The sequence below is a fragment of the Ranitomeya imitator genome, chromosome 7 (assembly GCF_032444005.1).
Source record: "Ranitomeya imitator isolate aRanImi1 chromosome 7, aRanImi1.pri, whole genome shotgun sequence".
NCBI classification, from domain to species: Eukaryota; Metazoa; Chordata; class Amphibia; order Anura; family Dendrobatidae; genus Ranitomeya; species Ranitomeya imitator.
In genome coordinates, this window is record NC_091288.1 from 209,324,778 (window position 1) to 209,346,138 (window position 21,361).

At 46.7% G+C, this 21,361-nt stretch overlaps 1 protein-coding gene across 1 annotated transcript in view; it reads right to left on the minus strand.

Annotated features, from left to right (window-relative positions):
* Positions 1 to 8,202: 8,202 nt before the first annotated feature.
* The window catches only part of LOC138645375 (tektin-4-like), a 28,080-nt gene continuing 14,921 nt past the window's right edge, over positions 8,203 to 21,361 (minus strand). The window contains exons 4-6 of the mRNA XM_069734646.1: positions 19,619 to 19,841; positions 17,220 to 17,374; positions 8,203 to 8,479 (exon numbers count right to left, since the gene is read on the minus strand). Of these exons, the coding sequence (XP_069590747.1) occupies positions 8,263 to 8,479; positions 17,220 to 17,374; positions 19,619 to 19,841 (595 nt within the window). The 3' untranslated portion in view covers positions 8,203 to 8,262. The remainder of the gene's footprint in view (positions 8,480 to 17,219; positions 17,375 to 19,618; positions 19,842 to 21,361) is intronic.

The window sequence follows — 21,361 nt, forward strand, 5'->3', positions numbered from 1 at the left end:
ATATAGCCAATAAAGTAAGGTCTGTATGTATGACTTGGATCATAGAGCTAAAATAACCCAAAGTACTTTCTTAATATGTCATGAGTATGCTCTATATTGATCCAATGCCGCTAGATATAGGTCCTGTATATTATATATAATGGTGATTATCTCATTAATATACCATTAATAACAGAGCACATCAGCCAAAACAAACACGAAGGCTACAATGTGACCTAGAGCATGTACCAAGCTCATTCAAAGCGGCAGTGACACATATACTGTGCGTCATATGTGACTGTCAAATAACATGGCAGCGTATCGGAGGCATTTGAGCAAAAAATGACCATACAAAGTGTTTAGAAAACCAACATCAGAACGGGACCATGCTGCCCCATGAAACTGATCATGAGCATCCCTCTGTGTGTATCAATACACTTCTGGTTCTTATGGAGAAATAACCTTTGTTGTCCGACACATTAGAGTCAATCTCCATATAGCTCAAAAAATGATGGATGGATCTCACCCAATGTTGGAGAGCCTGATCCTAACTCTCAAAGGGTGAGACTGCCTCCGCTAGACCGTCGCGTCTCCCGACGCGTTTCGTCCAGATGGACTCATCAGGGGAGTATAAAGAACTGTTGCTGCTGCTTACCGAGCTCCCCGCTACTGTGCCATACAAATACTCCAAGCGTGTAAGCGCGCCCAGGAGACTCCGCCCCTGGCGTGTGACACGCTTCCCATGCTTCGTTCCATACTTCCGGTATTACGGAGCTCCACAAAGCAGACAGCGCCGGGCGCCATGGAAACGGGACGCCAAGCCGTTCCCCTCCACGGACCACCCGGTATCATCCGAATTGAGACTCATGTAGCTGCGCACCGGAATGTGTATTGTGTAGGATCCAACAAGGGATCTTATATATTATATGCGAGTGAATTATATTCCATGTCAAGAAGGACAAATGGCCAGACAACATACACCGCATATAAAAAGATGGACAATATCTTATCATAGCAGTCACATCTACCCTATGATATGGTCCAGTATTCTACAGGCTCCTTTATTTCAAACAGTATTTTAAAGGCCCACAGAGGCCAAACACGATCTCCAATACAAGAAACGATCCTAGTAAAGAAAAAGATGATGAAGGACTTAGTGAATATACCGAACTCGGTATGCGCAACCCAAGGCAAAGGTTACCAGGGGAGATAATGAACCAGACTAATTCGTCCCTGAGGGCCCAAAGGGCACATATACTTGAGAGATGAGGCAATAAGAAAGAGGAGAGAGACACCCCATATATAGACTGCAAAAAAGTAAAAAAATAAAGATAAGAAAAATGCGAGACACCACCGAACAATGAGCCAAAAAGAGATGAAGGAAGGCCCCCTATTGTACCCCTATATGACTCCTTATCTCACTGTACCCTACCTGTCGCGGAGGTTGGCACCCTAAAAAGACCCTGCGCAAATGGCGCCCCCACTCAACGTAGGCTGACCCTGCCTACCTGACCCTATTTACCCTAATACAGATAGACAGGGGTGAAAAAAATGGCCATGTGCTCCTGGGATGTAAGTATATATATATAATATACGGGGCAAAAGGTAATGTGCCTAAGTAGTTGTAAACACGCTTATAAACCTGCCTATCGCGGGGGTTGGCACCCTAAAACCTGACGCCTTGGCGCCCCCACTCCTCGACGGCTCTCCCTCCCTAAATGTCCCTAAGGCATCATAAAAGACATAAAAAAATGTGTTGAAGGGGGAGCAAATAGGGTACTTGACAGAAACTCTATAAGAAGCAGCTGTAGGGTTGTAACTCATTAAGTCCTAATGGTTGGACCGTTTTTAAGTAGAAGATCCATCTGCTTTCTTTTTGCAAGATTAATTTGTCCCAGTCTCCTCCTCTCGCAGGTGGCTGAATTTTATCTATTCCCACAAACATGATTTTTTTGGTGTCACCCTGATGGAAAGAGTTCATATGGGTTGCCACTGGGGTTTCTCTCTTATTAACCATGTCTCGGAGGTGCTCTCCCACCCTCTTACGAAACTCTCTTTTGGTTTTACCCACATACTCCAAACCACACTCGCACTTTGCTTTATAGATAACGCCTTTTGTGCGGCAATTAATGAAGTGCCTAATGGAGTATGTGGTGCCCGTTACATTACTCGAGAATTCCTTTGCAGTCTGGATAGAGGAACAAGCCTTACAGCTGCCACATCTAAAACAGCCTATAGTATGGCCAAAGTATGGAGTCAAATTACCGGATCAGAGCAATTCCTCCGAATTCTCAAATATTGGCCTTTGGGAATCCCTCTTTTAAGTGGGGCCGGGTGATTACTTTCCCACCGAAGGAGGGAATTGGTCGCTGTATCTTTCCTATGTGTTTTAGTTGAAATAGCACCGTTCCTACCTCTTTCAATACAGATGTCCAGGAAAGCCAATTTTGTTGGACTGGCCTCGTAAGTAAAATGTAGGCCAATATTGTTCTTGTTCAAACCCTTTACGAATGTGCCAAAATCATCAAGGCACCCCCTCCAGATGACCAGCACATCATCAATGTACCTTAACCATAATATTATCCTCTCATCTGGACCGGAGGCATGTTCTCCAAAAACCACTGTTTCCTCCCACCAGCCCAGGATTTGCATACGAAGGTGCACAAGGGCTCCCCATCACGGTGCCCCTGAGCTGGTGGAAGTAATTGCGGCCCGGCCCCACTTAAAAGAGGGATTCCCAAAGGCCAATATTTGAGAATTCGGAGGAATTGCTCTGATCCGGTCTCTTTTCATGAACAGGCCAAGGATCTTCGAGGCAGATTCTTGAATAGGGGTTACCCCGAGGGAGTATTAAAAAAAGCCTACAATGATACCATTGCAAAAGACAGGAAAGATCTCTTAACAACTCGAGTAAAATCGGATAATGATACTATTCGTTTTATCACGAGGTATTGTAATGGGGCAAGCGACATCAGGGACATTTTTCAGAAACATTGGCCAATCCTCCTAATGGATAAGGACATCAGGGAACATGTGGCCCCATATCCACAAATTACCTACAGCAAAGGAAAATCTTTGGGGGATAGGTTGGTTCACAGCCATTACGACCCTAAAAGTAATTTGACTCCATACTTTGGCCATACTATAGGCTGTTTTAGATGTGGCAGCTGTAAGGCTTGTTCCTCTATCCAGACTGCAAAGGAATTCTCGAGTAATGTAACGGGCACCACATACTCCATTAGGCACTTCATTAATTGCCGCACAAAAGGCGTTATCTATAAAGCAAAGTGCGAGTGTGGTTTGGAGTATGTGGGTAAAACCAAAAGAGAGTTTCGTAAGAGGGTGGGAGAGCACCTCCGAGAAATTGTTAATAAGAGAGAAACCCCAGTGGCAACCCATATGAACTCTTTCCATCAGGGTGACACCAAAAAAATCATGTTTGTGGGAATAGATAAAATTCAGCCACCTGCGAGAGGAGGAGACTGGGACAAATTAATCTTGCAAAAAGAAAGCAGATGGATCTTCTACTTAAAAACGGTCCAACCATTAGGACTTAATGAGTTACAACCCTACAGCTGCTTCTTATAGAGTTTCTGTCAAGTACCCTATTTGCTCCCCCTTCAACACATTTTTTTATGTCTTTTATGATGCCTTAGGGACATTTAGGGAGGGAGAGCCGTCGAGGAGTGGGGGCGCCAAGGCGTCAGGTTTTAGGGTGCCAACCCCCGCGACAGGCAGGTTTATAAGCGTGTTGACAACTACTTAGGCACATTACCTTTTGCCCCGTATATTATATATATATACTTACATCCCAGGAGCACATGGCCATTTTTTTCACCCCTGTCTATCTGTATTAGGGTAAATAGGGTCAGGTAGGCAGGGTCAGCCTACGTTGAGTGGGGGCGCCATTTGCGCAGGGTCTTTTTAGGGTGCCAACCTCCGTGACAGGTAGGGTACAGTGAGATAAGGAGTCATATAGGGGTACAATAGGGGGCCTTCCTTCATCTCTTTTTGGCTCATTGTTCGGTGGTGTCTCGCATTTTTTTTATCTTTATTTTTTTACTTTTTTGCAGTCTATATATGGGGTGTCTCTCTCCTCTTTCTTATTGCCTCATCTCTCAAGTATATGTGCCCTTTGGGCCCTCAGGGACGAATTAGTCTGGTTCATTATCTCCCCTGGTAACCTTTGCCTTGGGTTGAGCATACCGAGTTCGGTATATTCACTAAGTCCTTCATCATCTTTTTCTTTACTAGGATCGTTTCTTGTATTGGAGATCGTGTTTGGCCTCTGTGGGCCTTTAAAATACTGTTTGAAATAAAGGAGCCTGTAGAATACTGGACCATATCATAGGGTAGATGTGACTGCTATGATAAGATATTGTCCATCTTTTTATATGCGGTGTATGTTGTCTGGCCATTTGTCCTTCTTGACATGGAATATAATTCACTCGCATATAATATATAAGATCCCTTGTTGGATCCTACACAATACACATTCCGGTGCGCAGCTACATGAGTCTCAATTCGGATGATACCGGGTGGTCCGTGGAGGGGAACGGCTTGGCGTCCCGTTTCCATGGCGCCCGGCGCTGTCTGCTTTGTGGAGCTCCGTAATACCGGAAGTATGGAACGAAGCATGGGAAGCGCGTCACACGCCAGGGGCGGAGTCTCCTGGGAGCGCTTACACGCTTGGAGTATTTGTATGGCACAGTAGCGGGGAGCTCGGTAAGCAGCAGCTACAGTTCTTTATACTCCCCTGATGAGTCCATCTGGACGAAACGCGTCGGGAGACGCGACGGTCTAGCGGAGGCAGTCTCACCCTTTGAGAGTTAGGATCAGGCTCTCCAACATTGGGTGAGATCCATCCATCATTTTTTGAGCTATATGGAGATTGACACTAATGTGTCGGACAACAAAGGTTATTTCTCCATAAGAACCAGAAGTGTATTGATACACACAGAGGGATGCTCATGATCAGTTTCATGGGGCAGCATGGTCCCGTTCTGATGTTGGTTTTCTAAACACTTTGTATGGTCATTTTTTGCTCACATGCCTCCGATACGCTGCCATGTTATTTGACAGTCACATATGACGCACAGTATATGTGTCACTGCCGCTTTGAATGAGCTTGGTACATGCTCTAGGTCACATTGTAGCCTTCGTGTTTGTTTTGGCTGATGTGCTCTGTTATTAATGGTATATTAATGAGATAATCACCATTATATATAATATACAGGACCTATATCTAGCGGCATTGGATCAATATAGAGCATACTCGTGACATATTAAGAAAGTACTTTGGGTTATTTTAGCTCTATGATCCAAGTCATACATACAGACCTTACTTTATTGGCTATATATGAGCACCACTGCTTGCAGTTACTGAGGGTTGCCATTAGCCTTAATGGTTTTCATATCATATGTCCATAAATAGTGTAAAGCACACCTCCAGTAATTCATCTCTGGTTTAGAGATAGCCTTAATGGTTTGTCTACCCTATCTCTATATAGGGGTATGTGACTTTGTCATTTTTTGTATATATTTGTCTTCCCCATTCTGTGTTTGGTGAGGGTCACATTGGCACTTGGTTTCTTTTCCCCATTGTTTTAGTTTATTTGATCTTCAGATTTTATATGTAAGACCTAATAAAGGTTACGTTTTATCCAATTGCTATTCTATATAATTTTCCTCTTGGATTTGGTACCCAGCTGCAATACATTTTTACAATACCAGCAAAGCCTATGAAATGTCAGAAATCTCATGCACACACATTGGTTTTTTGTGTGATCAGGATTTTGTGCTTTGCTGCGTTTTTTGGACATAGGGCATGTTGCTTCTTTCAGCGTTTTTAACTGCGTTTCTGCTGCGTTTATTCAGCTTTTTTCACCCACTGACTTGAATGGGTCTTGAAAAAACGCAGCAAAAACGCAGGTATCATTATTTGCTGCGTTTTTGCTGCTGAAAATCCAAGGACATTAGCAAGGACAAAGAGAAAAAAAAACACACCAAAAAACGCACCTAAACCTGCGTTTTTGACGCAGCTTCTTTCCTGCCAAGAAGATCAGGTTTTTGCTGCAGTAAAAAAAAGCAGCAAAAACGCCCTTCTGAACTTACGCTTAGTGCTCCACTTTCCTGAACATGTACAATCCCTTTTAATTTAATTCCCAGCCTCCCAGTAATGGTGCAGTCTGCCCTCTACTGACAGAAAAATGTCCGACATGATAAACATTCACATTTCCCACAGCCCATAGGTGAAATTTTGGGAAAACCGCAGCCTTCACCCCAGTGTCAGTACCTGTGACCTTCCCGTTACTGGATCTACAGCTTCTCTCATTATGAAGCCGAGGAGATTGTTAGAGATCTTCATCCACAGACCCTTACAGCACATGCAGAGAATGGACGATTATTCTCCTTCATCTTCTCCAGGGGAAAGAAAACCAATCTTACAGCCTTTACTCATCATCCCGAGACCTTCTGCCCCTCCTGAAGTATTTAGCTGCCCCTCTCTGCACTCTGTACAGTATGCAAAGTCTGTGGGGGTCCTTACTATGCACAAATGACAACATACAGTGCAGATATAATACCGCCATACGGTGCCCATAAAATACTGCCATACAGTGGAGACATAATGCAGCTATATGGTGCCCATAAAATACTGCCATACAGTGGAGATATAATACAGCCATATGGTGCCCATAAAGTACTGCCATACAGTGCAGATATAATACCGCCATATGGTGCCCATAAAATACTGCCAGACAGTGGAGACATAATGCAGCTATATGGTGCCCATAAAATACTGCCATACAGTGGAGATATAATACAGCCATATGGTGCCCATAAAGTACTGCCATACAGTGCAGATATAATACCGCCATATGGTGCCCATAAAATACTGCCATACAGTGGAGACATAATGCAGCTATATGGTGCCCATAAAATACTGCCATACAGTGGAGATATAATACAGCCATATGGTGCCCATAAAATACTGCCATACAGTGCAGATATAATACTGCCATATGGTGCCCATAAAATACTGTCACACAGTGGAGATATAATACCGCCATATGGTGCCCATAAAATACTGCCATACAGTGCAGATATAATACAGCCATAAGGAGCCCATAAAATACTGCCATACAGTGCAGATATAATACTGCCATATGGTGTCCATAAAATACTGCCATACAGTGCAGATATGCCACCACATGGTGCCCACAAAATACTGTCATACAGTGCAGATATAATACCACCACATGGCACCACTAACATACTGCCATACAGTGCAGATATAATGCTGCCATAGTGGCCCTAACATACTGCCATATGATGCCCATAAAATACTGCCAAATAGTGCAGATATAATACCACAATATGGTGCCCCTAACATACTGCCATATAGTGCAGATATAATGCCGCCATATGGTGCCCCTAACATACTGCCATACAGTGCAGTTATAATACTGCCATATGATGCCCATAAAATGCTGCCATACAGTGATAAAATACCGCCATATAGTGCCTCTAACATACTGCAATACAGTGCATATATAATACTGCCATATGATGCCCATTAAACACTGTTATATAGTGCAGATATAATACTGCCATATGATGTCCCTAACATACTACCATATAGTGTAGATATAATACTGCCAATATGGTGCCCCAAACATACTGCCATACAGTGCAGATATAATACTGCCATATGGTGCCCCAAACATACTTCCATACAGTGCATATATAATACTGCCATATGATGCCCATAAAATACTGTTATAAAGTGCAGATATAATACTGCCATATGATGCTCCTAACATACTGCCATACAGTGCAGATATAATACTGCCATATGATGCTAACATACTGCCATACAGTGCAGATATAATACTGCCATATGGTGCCCCAAACATACTTCCATACAGTGCATATATAATACTGCCATATGATGCCCATAAAATACTGTTATAAAGTGCAGATATAATACTGCCATATGATGCTCCTAACATACTGCCACACAGTGTAGATATAATATCGCCATATGGCGCCCATAAGATAATGCAATACAGTGCAGCTATTATAACACAATTTGGGGCACTTATTTAAACTGTCACATAGGCAAGATATTGTTCCACCATTCATTGTCCTTAAAATACTACCATCCGGTGCACATATCTTCCCACTATATGGTACCTTTCAAAGACAGAGACACCGCCATCAAACGTGAAGACTGATTTCTCATTCTTTATTAATTCACACAAAATATCTTCTCCGCTGACTCTACTGATAGCCGGAGAGCTTCATGACCACGGGGTAGCGGGTGCGGTGGGTCATGCACTTTTCCCGATCAATGAAGAGAGTGTTGGCCTTGTTGGCGATGTCCTTCTCCAGAGACATCCTGGTGTCCTCCAGGTTCCTCAGAGACTGCTCTGCCTCCTCCAGCTTCTGCTTCAGGAACTCCACCGACTCCGTCAGCTCCCCGACCTCACTGACCAACCTGGAGGAAGAACCGGCCAGAGGATTACTACATGCTCCAGATACAGACTCACCAACACCTGTGCTGGGGGATGTACAAGTCCCGCCTCCGAGGAACACCCCAACCTACAATGGAATGGCCAACAATGGGTGGAGATTACATAGGCCACGCCCCTTCATGGCCCCATTGAAAATTGGCTGGGACTATATAAAAAAATTACTGTGCTCCACGTAGGTCTTGTGGGGTGTTCCCTGTATGCAGCAGGTCTTGTGGAGTGTTCCCTGTATATGTAATCAGGGATACCACCAGGGATACTGGCATCTACCCCTTCATCACTATAGACCACCAGAGATACCGGCATCTACCCCTTCATCACTATAGACCACAAGGGATACCGGCATCATCCCCTTCATCACTATAGACCACCAGAGATATCGGCATCTACTCCATCACTATAGACCACCAGGGATACCGGCATCACCTCCTTCATCACTATAGACCACCAGGGATACCGGCATCTACCCCTTCATCACTATAGACCACCAGAGATACCGGCATCTACTCCTTCATCACTATAGACCACCAGGGATACCGGCATCAACCCCTTCATCACTATAGACCACCAGAGATACCGGCATCTACTCCTTCATCACTATAGACCACCAGAGATACCGGCATCATCCCCTTCATCACTATAGACCACCAGGGATACCGGCATCATCCCCTTCATCACTATAGACCACCAGGGATACCGGCATCATCCCCTTCATCACTATAGACCACCAGGGATACCGGCATCAACCCCTTCATCACTATAGACCACCAGGGATACCGGCATCATCCCCTTCATCACTATTGACCACCAGGGATACCGGCATCATCCCCTTCATCACTATAGACCACCAGGGATACCGGCATCATCCCCTTCATCACTATAGACCACCAGGGATACCGGCATCATCCCCTTCATCACTATAGACCACCAGGGATACCGGCATCTACCCCTTCATCACTATAGACCACCAGGGATACCGGCATCTACTCCTTCATCACTATAGACCACCAGGGATACCGGCATCATCCCCTTCATCACTGTAGACCACCAGAGATACCGGCATCTACTCCTTCATCACTATAGACCACCAGGGATACCGGCATCATCCCCTTCATCACTATAGACCACCAGGGATACCGGCATCTACTCCTTCATCACTATAGACCACCAGGGATACCGGCATCAACCCCTTCATCACTATAGACCACCAGAGATACCGGCATCTACTCCTTCATCACTATAGACCACCAGAGATACCGGCATCATCCCCTTCATCACTATAGACCACCAGGGATACCGGCATCATCCCCTTCATCACTATAGACCACCAGGGATACCGGCATCATCCCCTTCATCACTATAGACCACCAGGGATACCGGCATCAACCCCTTCATCACTATAGACCACCAGGGATACCGGCATCATCCCCTTCATCACTATTGACCACCAGGGATACCGGCATCATCCCCTTCATCACTATAGACCACCAGGGATACCGGCATCATCCCCTTCATCACTATAGACCACCAGGGATACCGGCATCATCCCCTTCATCACTATAGACCACCAGGGATACCGGCATCTACCCCTTCATCACTATAGACCACCAGGGATACCGGCATCTACTCCTTCATCACTATAGACCACCAGGGATACCGGCATCATCCCCTTCATCACTGTAGACCACCAGAGATACCGGCATCTACTCCTTCATCACTATAGACCACCAGGGATACCGGCATCTACTCCTTCATCACTATAGACCAACAGAGATACCGGCATCAACCCCTTCCTCACTATAGACACCGGCATCAACCCCTTCATCACTATAGACCACCAGAGATACCGGCATCAACCCCTTCATCACTATAGACCACCAGAGATACCGGCATCAACCCCTTCATCACTATAGACCACCAGAGATACCGGCATCAACCCCTTCATCACTATAGACCACCAGAGATACCGGCATCAACCCCTTCATCACTATAGACCACCAGGGACACCGGCATCAACCCCTTCATCACTATAGACCACCAGAGATACCGGCATCATCCCCTTCATCACTATAGACCACCAGAGATACCGGCATCAACCCCTTCATCACTATAGACCACCAGAGATACCGGCATCAACCCCTTCATCACTATAGACCACCAGAGATACCGGCATCAACCTCTTCATCACTATAGACCACCAGAGATACCGGCATCAACCCCTTCATCACTATAGACCACCAGGGATACCGGCATCAACCCCTTCATCACTATAGACCACCAGAGATACCGGCATCAACCTCTTCATCACTATAGACCACCAGAGATACCGGTATCAACCCCTTCATCACTATAGACCACCAGGGATACCGGCATCATCCCCTTCATCACTGTAGACCACCAGAGATACCGGCATCACCCCCTTCATCACTATAGACCACCAGAGATACCGGCATCAACCCCTTCATCACTATAGACCACCAGGGATACCGGCATCAACCCCTTCATCACTATAGACCACCAGGGATACCGGCATCATCCCCTTCATCACTGTAGACCACCAGAGATACCGGCATCATCCCCTTCATCACTATAGACCGCCAGGGATACCGGCATCATCCCCTTCACCACTATAGACCACCAGAGATACCGGCATCTACTCCTTCATCACTATAGACCACCAGAGATACCGGCATCAACCCCTTCATCACTATAGACACCGGCATCAACCCCTTCATCACTATAGACCACCAGAGATACCGGCATCAACCCCTTCATCACTATAGACCACCAGAGATACCGGCATCAACCCCTTCATCACTATAGACCACCAGAGATACCGGCATCAACCCCTTCATCACTATAGACCACCAGGGATACCGGCATCATCCCCTTCATCACTGTAGACCACCAGAGATACCGGCATCATCCCCTTCATCACTATAGACCACCAGGGATACCGGCATCATCCCCTTCACCACTATAGACCACCAGAGATACCGGCATCTACTCCTTCATCACTATAGACCACCAGAGATACCGGCATCAACCCCTTCATCACTATAGACACCGGCATCAACCCCTTCATCACTATAGACCACCAGAGATACCGGCATCAACCCCTTCATCACTATAGACCACCAGAGATACCGGCATCAACCCCTTCATCACTATAGACCACCAGAGATACCGGCATCAACCCCTTCATCACTATAGACCACCAGGGACACCGGCATCAACCCCTTCATCACTATAGACCACCAGAGATACCGGCATCATCCCCTTCATCACTATAGACCACCAGAGATACCGGCATCAACCCCTTCATCACTATAGACCACCAGAGATACCGGCATCTACTCCTTCATCACTATAGACCACCAGAGATACCGGCATCAACCCCTTCATCACTATAGACACCGGCATCAACCCCTTCATCACTATAGACCACCAGAGATACCGGCATCAACCCCTTCATCACTATAGACCACCAGGGACACCGGCATCAACCCCTTCATCACTATAGACCACCAGAGATACCGGCATCATCCCCTTCATCACTATAGACCACCAGAGATACCGGCATCAACCCCTTCATCACTATAGACCACCAGAGATACCGGCATCTACTCCTTCATCACTATAGACCACCAGAGATACCGGCATCAACCCCTTCATCACTATAGACACCGGCATCAACCCCTTCATCACTATAGACCACCAGAGATACCGGCATCAACCCCTTCATCACTATAGACCACCAGAGATACCGGCATCAACCCCTTCATCACTATAGACCACCAGAGATACCGGCATCAACCCCTTCATCACTATAGACCACCAGGGACACCGGCATCAACCCCTTCATCACTATAGACCACCAGAGATACCGGCATCATCCCCTTCATCACTATAGACCACCAGAGATACCGGCATCAACCCCTTCATCACTATAGACCACCAGAGATACCGGCATCAACCCCTTCATCACTATAGACCACCAGAGATACCGGCATCAACCTCTTCATCACTATAGACCACCAGAGATACCGGCATCAACCCCTTCATCACTATAGACCACCAGGGATACCGGCATCAACCCCTTCATCACTATAGACCACCAGAGATACCGGCATCAACCTCTTCATCACTATAGACCACCAGAGATACCGGCATCAACCCCTTCATCACTATAGACCACCAGGGATACCGGCATCATCCCCTTCATCACTATAGACCACCAGGGATACCGGCATCAACCCCTTCATCACTATAGACCACCAGAGATACCGGCATCAACCTCTTCATCACTATAGACCACCAGAGATACCGGCATCAACCCCTTCATCACTATAGACCACCAGGGATACCGGCATCAACCCCTTCATCACTATAGACCACCAGAGATACCGGCATCAACCTCTTCATCACTATAGACCACCAGAGATACCGGCATCAACCCCTTCATCACTATAGACCACCAGGGATACCGGCATCAACCCCTTCATCACTATAGACCACCAGAGATACCGGCATCATCCCCTTCATCACTATAGACCACCAGAGATACCGGCATCAACCCCTTCATCACTATAGACCACCAGGGATACCGGCATCAACCCCTTCATCACTATAGACCACCAGGGATACCGGCATCATCCCCTTCATCACTATAGACCGCCAGGGATACCGGCATCATCCCCTTCATCACTATAGACCACCAGGGATACCGGCATCAACCCCTTCATCACTATAGACCACCAGGGATACCGGCATCATCCCCTTCATCACTATAGACCACCAGGGATACCGGCATCAACCCCTTCATCACTATAGACCACCAGGGATACCGGCATCATCCCCTTCATCACTATAGACCACCAGGGATACCGGCATCAACCCTTCATCACTGTAGACCACCAGAGATACCGGCATCATCCCCTTCATCACTATAGACCACCAGGGATACCGGCATCATCCCCTTCATCACTATAGACCACCAGGGATACCGGCGTCAACCCTTCATCACTATAGACCGCCAGGGATACCGGCATCATCCCCTTCATCACTATAGACCACCAGGGATACCGGCATCAACTCCTTCATCACTATAGACCACCAGGGATACCGGCATCATCCCCTTCATCACTATAGACCACCAGAGATACCGGCATCAACCCCTTCATCACTATAGACCACCAGGGATACCGGCATCATCCCCTTCATCACTGTAGACCACCAGGGATACCGGCATCATCCCCTTCATCACTGTAGACCACCAGGGATACCGGCATCAACTCCTTCATCACTATAGACCACCAGAGATACCGGCATCAACCCCTTCATCACTATAGACCACCAGGGATACCGGCATCATCCCCTTCATCACTATAGACCACCAGGGATACCGGCATCATCCCCTTCATCACTATAGACCAACAGGGATACCGGCATCATCCCCTTCATCACTATAGACCACCAGAGATACCGGCATCATCCCCTTCATTGTACTGTGTAATACAATATAATAGACCCATATGATTATTGGAAATAACCCCTTTACTTCCCTAGCCCACCAGGAAAGCTGTTATTAACCCCTTCAAAGCATTAAAAGAATGCAACCCATGTGTCCTTATTAGTCACAGAAAATGGATGATTGTTCTTCACCGTGATGGTGACTTTGTCTTCACTTTCTGTGCATTAACCCTGTTATTTCTGGGACCGTTTCTTGCCTCTCTTCTCCGGTGGGAGTATGACTTTTCTGGCGGGATCTCGCCCTCCGATATTCGGAGACATCCGGCTTTTCTGCCCTCCAGGTAAAAGCTTAAATGGGAACGGACTGATGATAATCCTCATTTACGTGCCGGCCAGCGGGCGGCTTTCATGTCCACATTCCCCTTATTAGCGGCTTCCTCGTGTCGGATGATTTAGCATTTTGCTGTCATACTGATGCGTTCTCCGGCCCCATCTTAGACTTCGAGACTTCATTTTTTTCCTCTGTGATCAAAGGCAGCAGCTTCATGAAGTGATCTCGGTGGGCACGACGCCGGCCCTGATAAGTGACTCACGGCTCCTCAAGCCTCAGAAGTGGGGTCTGATCTGAATGGGCCGAGGCGGATTATTAACAGCGGACTCATCACTCTTCAAACACTCGGCCAACAATCAAATGGTTGGAAGATCACCGAGGGATCAGCGACTGCCAGCACAACGGAGGAAGACACGGCCCCGGCACAGGCAGCTCTGCTGGCCAGACATTGGCTGACAACTCGAGGTACTACAGGTTCAAGCATGCCACGTCACAGAAGTGGAGTCACAGACCTGCCATTCACCTCAATGAGGCTTAGCTGCAATACCAGACACAACCCGTGGACAAGGGTGGCGCTGTGCCTGGACTGGAGGACTGGGAGTGATCTCCATCCTTGTAGTAACCTGACGACGGCCGAGCACATAATATAAAGCCTTTTACAGAGATGTCAGCTGTCAAATTATGCGGTGACACTAAAAGGCTGCAGACGATCAACGGCTGCTGATCGGCTGCAGTGGTGACAGCGCCGACATCACAGGAGCAATGACAGTCCCGGATGGAAGTTTATTGCTTTTTTTAATCATTTTAGGGAGGAGTTGTTCAGTAGTTGGCATCTCCTTGGAAGGTTTAAAAAGATTGTCTCACCATACCAGTGGGAGACAATTGGCACCACCGATCCCGAGGTGGCGGCTCGGCATTGCCCCTATTGATTGGAGCTATGGTCCCTAAGGGAGCAGCACTGCTCCACTCATTGTCTAAACGGGACTGATGGAAATAATGGAGTCCCAGTGATCAAATCCCCAGCGATCAATGATCCACGTTTAATAGATCAGTCTATAACCTGCTGCGATAAATCATCGACCCTTCATCTAGTCAGGACCCATGTAGGTGCCGTGACCAGAAGATCCTGGTGATGACTCCATCTAGTGTCAATCCCAGAAACAGAGCTCGGACTAATATTCCCTACACTTACCGGAAGTCACCTGCTACGTTTTTTGGGTTCTCTCCACGGTAAATTTTTAGAACTTTGATTGTCCGGTTGCCACCCAATTGAGTACCATAACCTGGACATGATCATCGTGATGACTCCATCTAGTGTCAATCCCAGAAACAGAGCTCGGACTGATAATCCCTACACTTACCGGAACTCACCTGCTACATTTTTTGGGTTCTCTTCATAGTAAATTTTTAGAACTTTGATTGTCCGGTTGCCACCCAATTGAGTACCATAGCCTGGACATGATCATCGTGATGACTCCATCTAGTGTCAATCCCAGAGTGCACTTCAGAAACAGAGAACTCGGCGTGATCGTCCGCATCCCTACATTTATTGGAATTCATCTGCTTGCGTTTTTTGGGGGGGTTATTTTCAAAGTCAATTATTAGACCCTTCATCCAGTAGGCACCCAGTTAGGAGCCATGACCAGGAGAAGGTCAATATGAAGACTCCATCTAGTGTCAATCCCTGAGGGAATCTCAGAATCAGAGAGCTCGGAGTGATATTCCCGACATTTATTGGGACTCACCTGCTAAGTTATTGGGACCTGTTCTCTTCAACATATTCATTAATGATCTGGTAGAAGGTTTACACAGTAAAATATCGATATTTGCAGATGATACAAAACTATGTAAAGCAGTTAATACAAGAGAAGATAGTATTCTGCTACAAATGGATCTGGATAAGTTGGAAACTTGGGCTGAAAGGTGGCAGATGAGGTTTAACAATGATAAATGTAAGGTTATACACATGGGAAGAAGGAATCAATATCACCATTACACACTGAACGGGAAACCACTGGGTAAATCTGACAGGGAGAAGGACTTGGGGATCCTAGTTAATGATAAACTTACCTGGAGCAGCCAGTGCCAGGCAGCAGCTGCCAAGGCAAACAGGATCATGGGGTGCATTAAAAGAGGTCTGGATACACATGATGAGAGCATTATACTGCCTCTGTACAAATCCCTAGTTAGACCGCACATGGAGTACTGTGTCCAGTTTTGGGCACCGATGCTCAGGAAGGATATAATGGAACTAGAGAGAGTACAAAGGAGGGCAACAAATTTAATAAAGGGGATGGGAGAACTACAATACCCAGATAGATTAGCGAAATTAGGATTATTTAGTCTAGAAAAAAGACGACTGAGGGGCGATCTAATAACCATGTATAAGTATATAAGGGGACAATACAAATATCTCGCTGAGGATCTGTTTATACCAAGGAAGGTGACGGGCACAAGGGGGCATTTTTTGCGTCTGGAGGATAGAAGGTTTTTCCACCAACATAGAAGAGGATTCTTTACTGTTAGGGCAGTGAGAATCTGGAATTGCTGCCTGAGGAGGTGGTGATGGCGAACTCAGTCGAGGGGTTCAAGAGAGGCCTGGATGTCTTCCTGGAGCAGAACAATATTGTATCATACAATTAGGTTCTGTAGAAGGACGTAGATCTGGGGATTTATTATGATGGAATATAGGCTGAACTGGATGGACAAATGTCTTTTTTCGGCCTTACTAACTATGTTACTATGTTACTATGTTCTCTAAATAGTCAATTTTCAGACCCGTCATCTAGTCGGCACCAAATTAGGACCAGGAGAAGATCCCAATGATGACTCCATCTGGTGTCAACCCTAGAGGGAATCTCAGAAACAGATGTCGGAGTGATATTGCCTACGTCTACACTTACCGGAATTGTACGGGATCCCTGCAGAGCTCCACGTTGGGCCTGTAGGACCTCTGGTAGAGCCGCGTCTGGGCGACTTTCATGGGCGCCTCCTTATCCTTTATAGCCTGCTTCAGAGCCGCCATGTTGTTCTCCTGGTCTCCGATCTCCTTCAGGGTCTGCGCAGAGAGAAATGACAATACACCTACATAATGACGCGCCGCTTGTACGCAGAACCTGGACAGATCTCATCTCCGCAATAACCGCGCTCTGGAGCCTCCGCAGGTGATCAAATATTTGTGAGGATATCATCGTGTATTGCCAGAAGGTCGAGCCCTGAATATCCGAGTGGATTTATACAGGGGTCATGTGCAAAACAGATCGCCGCTGCTAAAGGTCCCGCCATAACACTGTATAGAAGTATGGACTTAAAGGGATTGTCCACTTTTGTTAGTAGTTGTCCTCTGATCAAGGGGTATCCTGCGCGCATCGATCAAAAGTGTTCAGGTTTCCTGCAGTGCCCCCAAAGGCGAAATTAAGTACTACACATTTCTTATTTGACTGAAAGGACTGTCTTTATAATGCACAGGTATCTCGGGCCTTCCAGAGAAATCTAGGGGTATCTCGGACCCCTGTGGAGCAGAGATTATCAGATGGGTGCTCAGTGATCGATCCCACATGAGGCGGCCACAGACCGCAGTGATCTACCAGAACTTCATAAGGTAAAAATCCCCAACAAATTCTCCCTCCATTGCTTATAGGATAAGGATCTACACATCAGGGGGACACGAGCCGCCCCACGAACCGCCCCACGAACCGCCCCACGAGCCGCCCCATGAGCCGCCCCATGAGCCGCCCCACGAGCCGCACAGGACACCGCCGGGTCGCCTAATGAACGAGTGTCAGCGGCCGGGCGAGCTGCGCGACCAGAGAGCGGGAAAACAAGCGACTGAAACAAACAGCGGCGCTCAGGGTCTAATCATCTGTCAGACAACTGTTTACTGGGAACGTTGTCATGGAAACCGAAGGGAAGAGTGACCCGGGGCGAGAGGAGAGAGGGGGCGACGGGAATACCGGGGCAAAATAATCACAAGACAGACGGGGATCCGACACAGCGAGGGGTCAGAAGGAGGAGAGTGGGTCACACGGATGGATGGACGGACGGATAGATGATGGAAGGATGGATAGAAGGATGAATGGATAATAGATGGATAGATAAATGGATGGATGGAAGGATGGCTAGATAGATGGATGATGGAAGGATGAATAGAAGGATGGATAATAGATGGATAGAAGAATGGATGGATAGATAGATAGATAGATGGATGGATGATACATGGATAGAAGGATGGATAGATAGATAGATAGATGGATGGATAATACATGGATAATAGATAGATGGATGGATGGATAATAGATGGATAGAAGGATGGATGGATAGATAGAAGGATGGATGGATAGAAGGATGAGTAGATAGATGATGGATAGAAGGATGGATGGCTGCATGGATAGATCGATAGATGATGGATAGAAGGATGAATAGAAGGATGGATAGAAGGTTTGGTAGATGGATGATAGATGGATAGATGATGGATAGAAGGATGGATGATAGATGATGGAAGGATAGAAGGATGGATGGATGGATGATGGATGGATAGAAGGATGGATAGAAGGATAGATAGAAGGATGGATAGAAGGATGGATGGATGATGGATAGAAGGATGGATAGAAGGATGGATGGATGATGGGTAGATGATGGATAGAAGGATGGATGGATAGAAGGATGGATAGAAGGATGGATAGATGATGGATAGATCGATAGATGATGGATAGAAGAATGAATAGAAGGATGGATAGAAGGTTTGGTAGATGGATGATAGATGGATAGATGATGGATAGAAGGATGGATGATAGATGATGGAAGGATAGAAGGATGGATGATGGATGGATAGAAGGATGGATAGAAGGATAGATAGAAGGATGGATAGAAGGATGGATGGATGATGGATAGAAGGATGGATAGAAGGATGGATGGATGATGGGTAGATGATGGATAGAAGGATGGATGGATAGAAGGATGGATAGAAGGATGGATGGATGATGGGTAGATGATGGATAGAAGGATGGATGGATAGAAGGATGGATAGAAGGATGGATAGATGATGGATGGATACACACAGTCTGAGCCTCATCTCTATGTTCGGCCTCCATCTGCCGTATAGGAGACACAGGCGCCTCCTGGTGGGGTTGCGGCGCCCTCCACTGTTCACATTGGACAGTACTGTGGTTGAATGTTTGGGCCTTGGTTCCGCTGTATCTATACAATGACAGATCTATCTCTTTAGCAGGAGATATCCGCCGGCTGTTCTCAGGGCATGCTGGGACGTATAGTGGAGCCACAGGGGAGGAGGCATCAGACGTACCTTCTTCAGGTGGTCCTCCAGCTTCCTTTTCACGTCCTCCACCTCCTGGCAGCGATCAGCGAGGGCGCTGTTGACGGTGTCGCACTGGGCTCGCAGGTCCTCGGCCGTGTCCTGCAGGATGTGCCCGATCAGGGAGCGCAGGTTGATGGAGGCCATCCGCTCTCTCTCAGCCTTGTAGATGTTCTCGTGGCTGTACTGAGCCCAAGACTCCGGCGTGGAAGTGCTGGAAGCACAAAAGGGGGCGACTTTGTTAATGGGGCTGAGCGAAACAGCAAGAGTGACCCCAAAGTGTCCAGTGCTGCCGGATGTGGGCGAGGCTGGGGTGTGATTGACACATAATTCTGTGTCAGGACGGTGCACGAAAAGCTTTTTTTTATTTTTTTTTATTTTACATAAATGAATGTATTTGGGACTAAACATAATTTTTGCCATTGGGTTTCATTAAATATTGGGAACTGCTCCACTTTCAATTGGATGTCTCCATGTTTTTCTGAGCCTCTTGGAATGTCCAAACTTGACAAGTAAGAACTACGGGGACATCCTGCGTCTTTGGTCTCTACACACTGGAAGCAAAAGTATAGACACCCCCGATCGCCAGTATAACAGGAAACCAGCCGCGGTCGACACTCAGCGCTAGAGATGGCGGCCACTAGTGGTCATAAATATATTGCAGTATTTTTTAATCTTTTTTTTTTATTTTTTATTTTTTTTTTTTACAGATTTCCCACTTAGGGTTAATTTCATTTATTAAATTGCTGCGTCTGATACGGGACAGGAAAGTATAATAAACGATCTATTTAAATCTAGGAAGGCCGGTGCCTGTAAATAACGGTTTAATTACCGCTCCGGGTGATGAATGAGCGTTTATTACATCCGCCGAGATCTGACGGCTTCTCATTTAATAGAGGGGAGTCCTGCGTCCCCCTAAAGTGGTATCCGGTCAGACTAATACTAATGTGCCACAAATACATAATACATTGGCGCCAAACTCATCAGGTTATCAGCGCCGTTGGCTAATAGTCCTGAGAAGGAAGGAGCCGAGGGAGGGACAGAGAAAGTCCCATGTTGTGGGGTCCTATATGGGATAATCTAAGACCCCCAAAGACATAATTTAACCAAGTACTCTGACCCGAAGCCGAAAAAGCCATAAACGGGGTCCGATCCTAAGCAAGTGCCGATGGGGGTCTGCCGCCATCTAGTGGTCACTTCACAAAAGGTAAAAAATTGTCAAAATGTAAACGTAAGATGTAAGAAGTGAAGATTCTGGTCTGATATTGTTCATGGATTTATGTTGTCTCCTTCCCCCCCTTACAGAGCTGCAGCGATGGGAAAAGCAGGAATAAAAACCCCCGATGTGTGACAGACCCCGGCTCCTAGTAGGTTCCTACAAAAGTCCGCTCCGAGATCGGCCTGGTGGTACCATGGACCATACGATATAGTGGTGAGCAGGACCAGGATGCGGGCAAGCACAGGGAGGCACCGCTTGCATCAGATGCTGGAAATTATTTTAAAAAGTCTCTTTTAGTCTAGGAGCTGCCACAGTGGGTCCTGTACAAACATCAACTCTCGTCACACACGGCCATGACCTCCGACACTTCTCCTCTACTGCCTCTCACAAACACAGCTCTGCTACATCACACAGGCACTGCTTTACGGCTCTGACAAACACAGCTCTGCTATTTCCTGAATCTTCCAGGGTCTCCAAAGTGCAGTGTCCGACCCTCGCCGCAGAGGAGATGACAC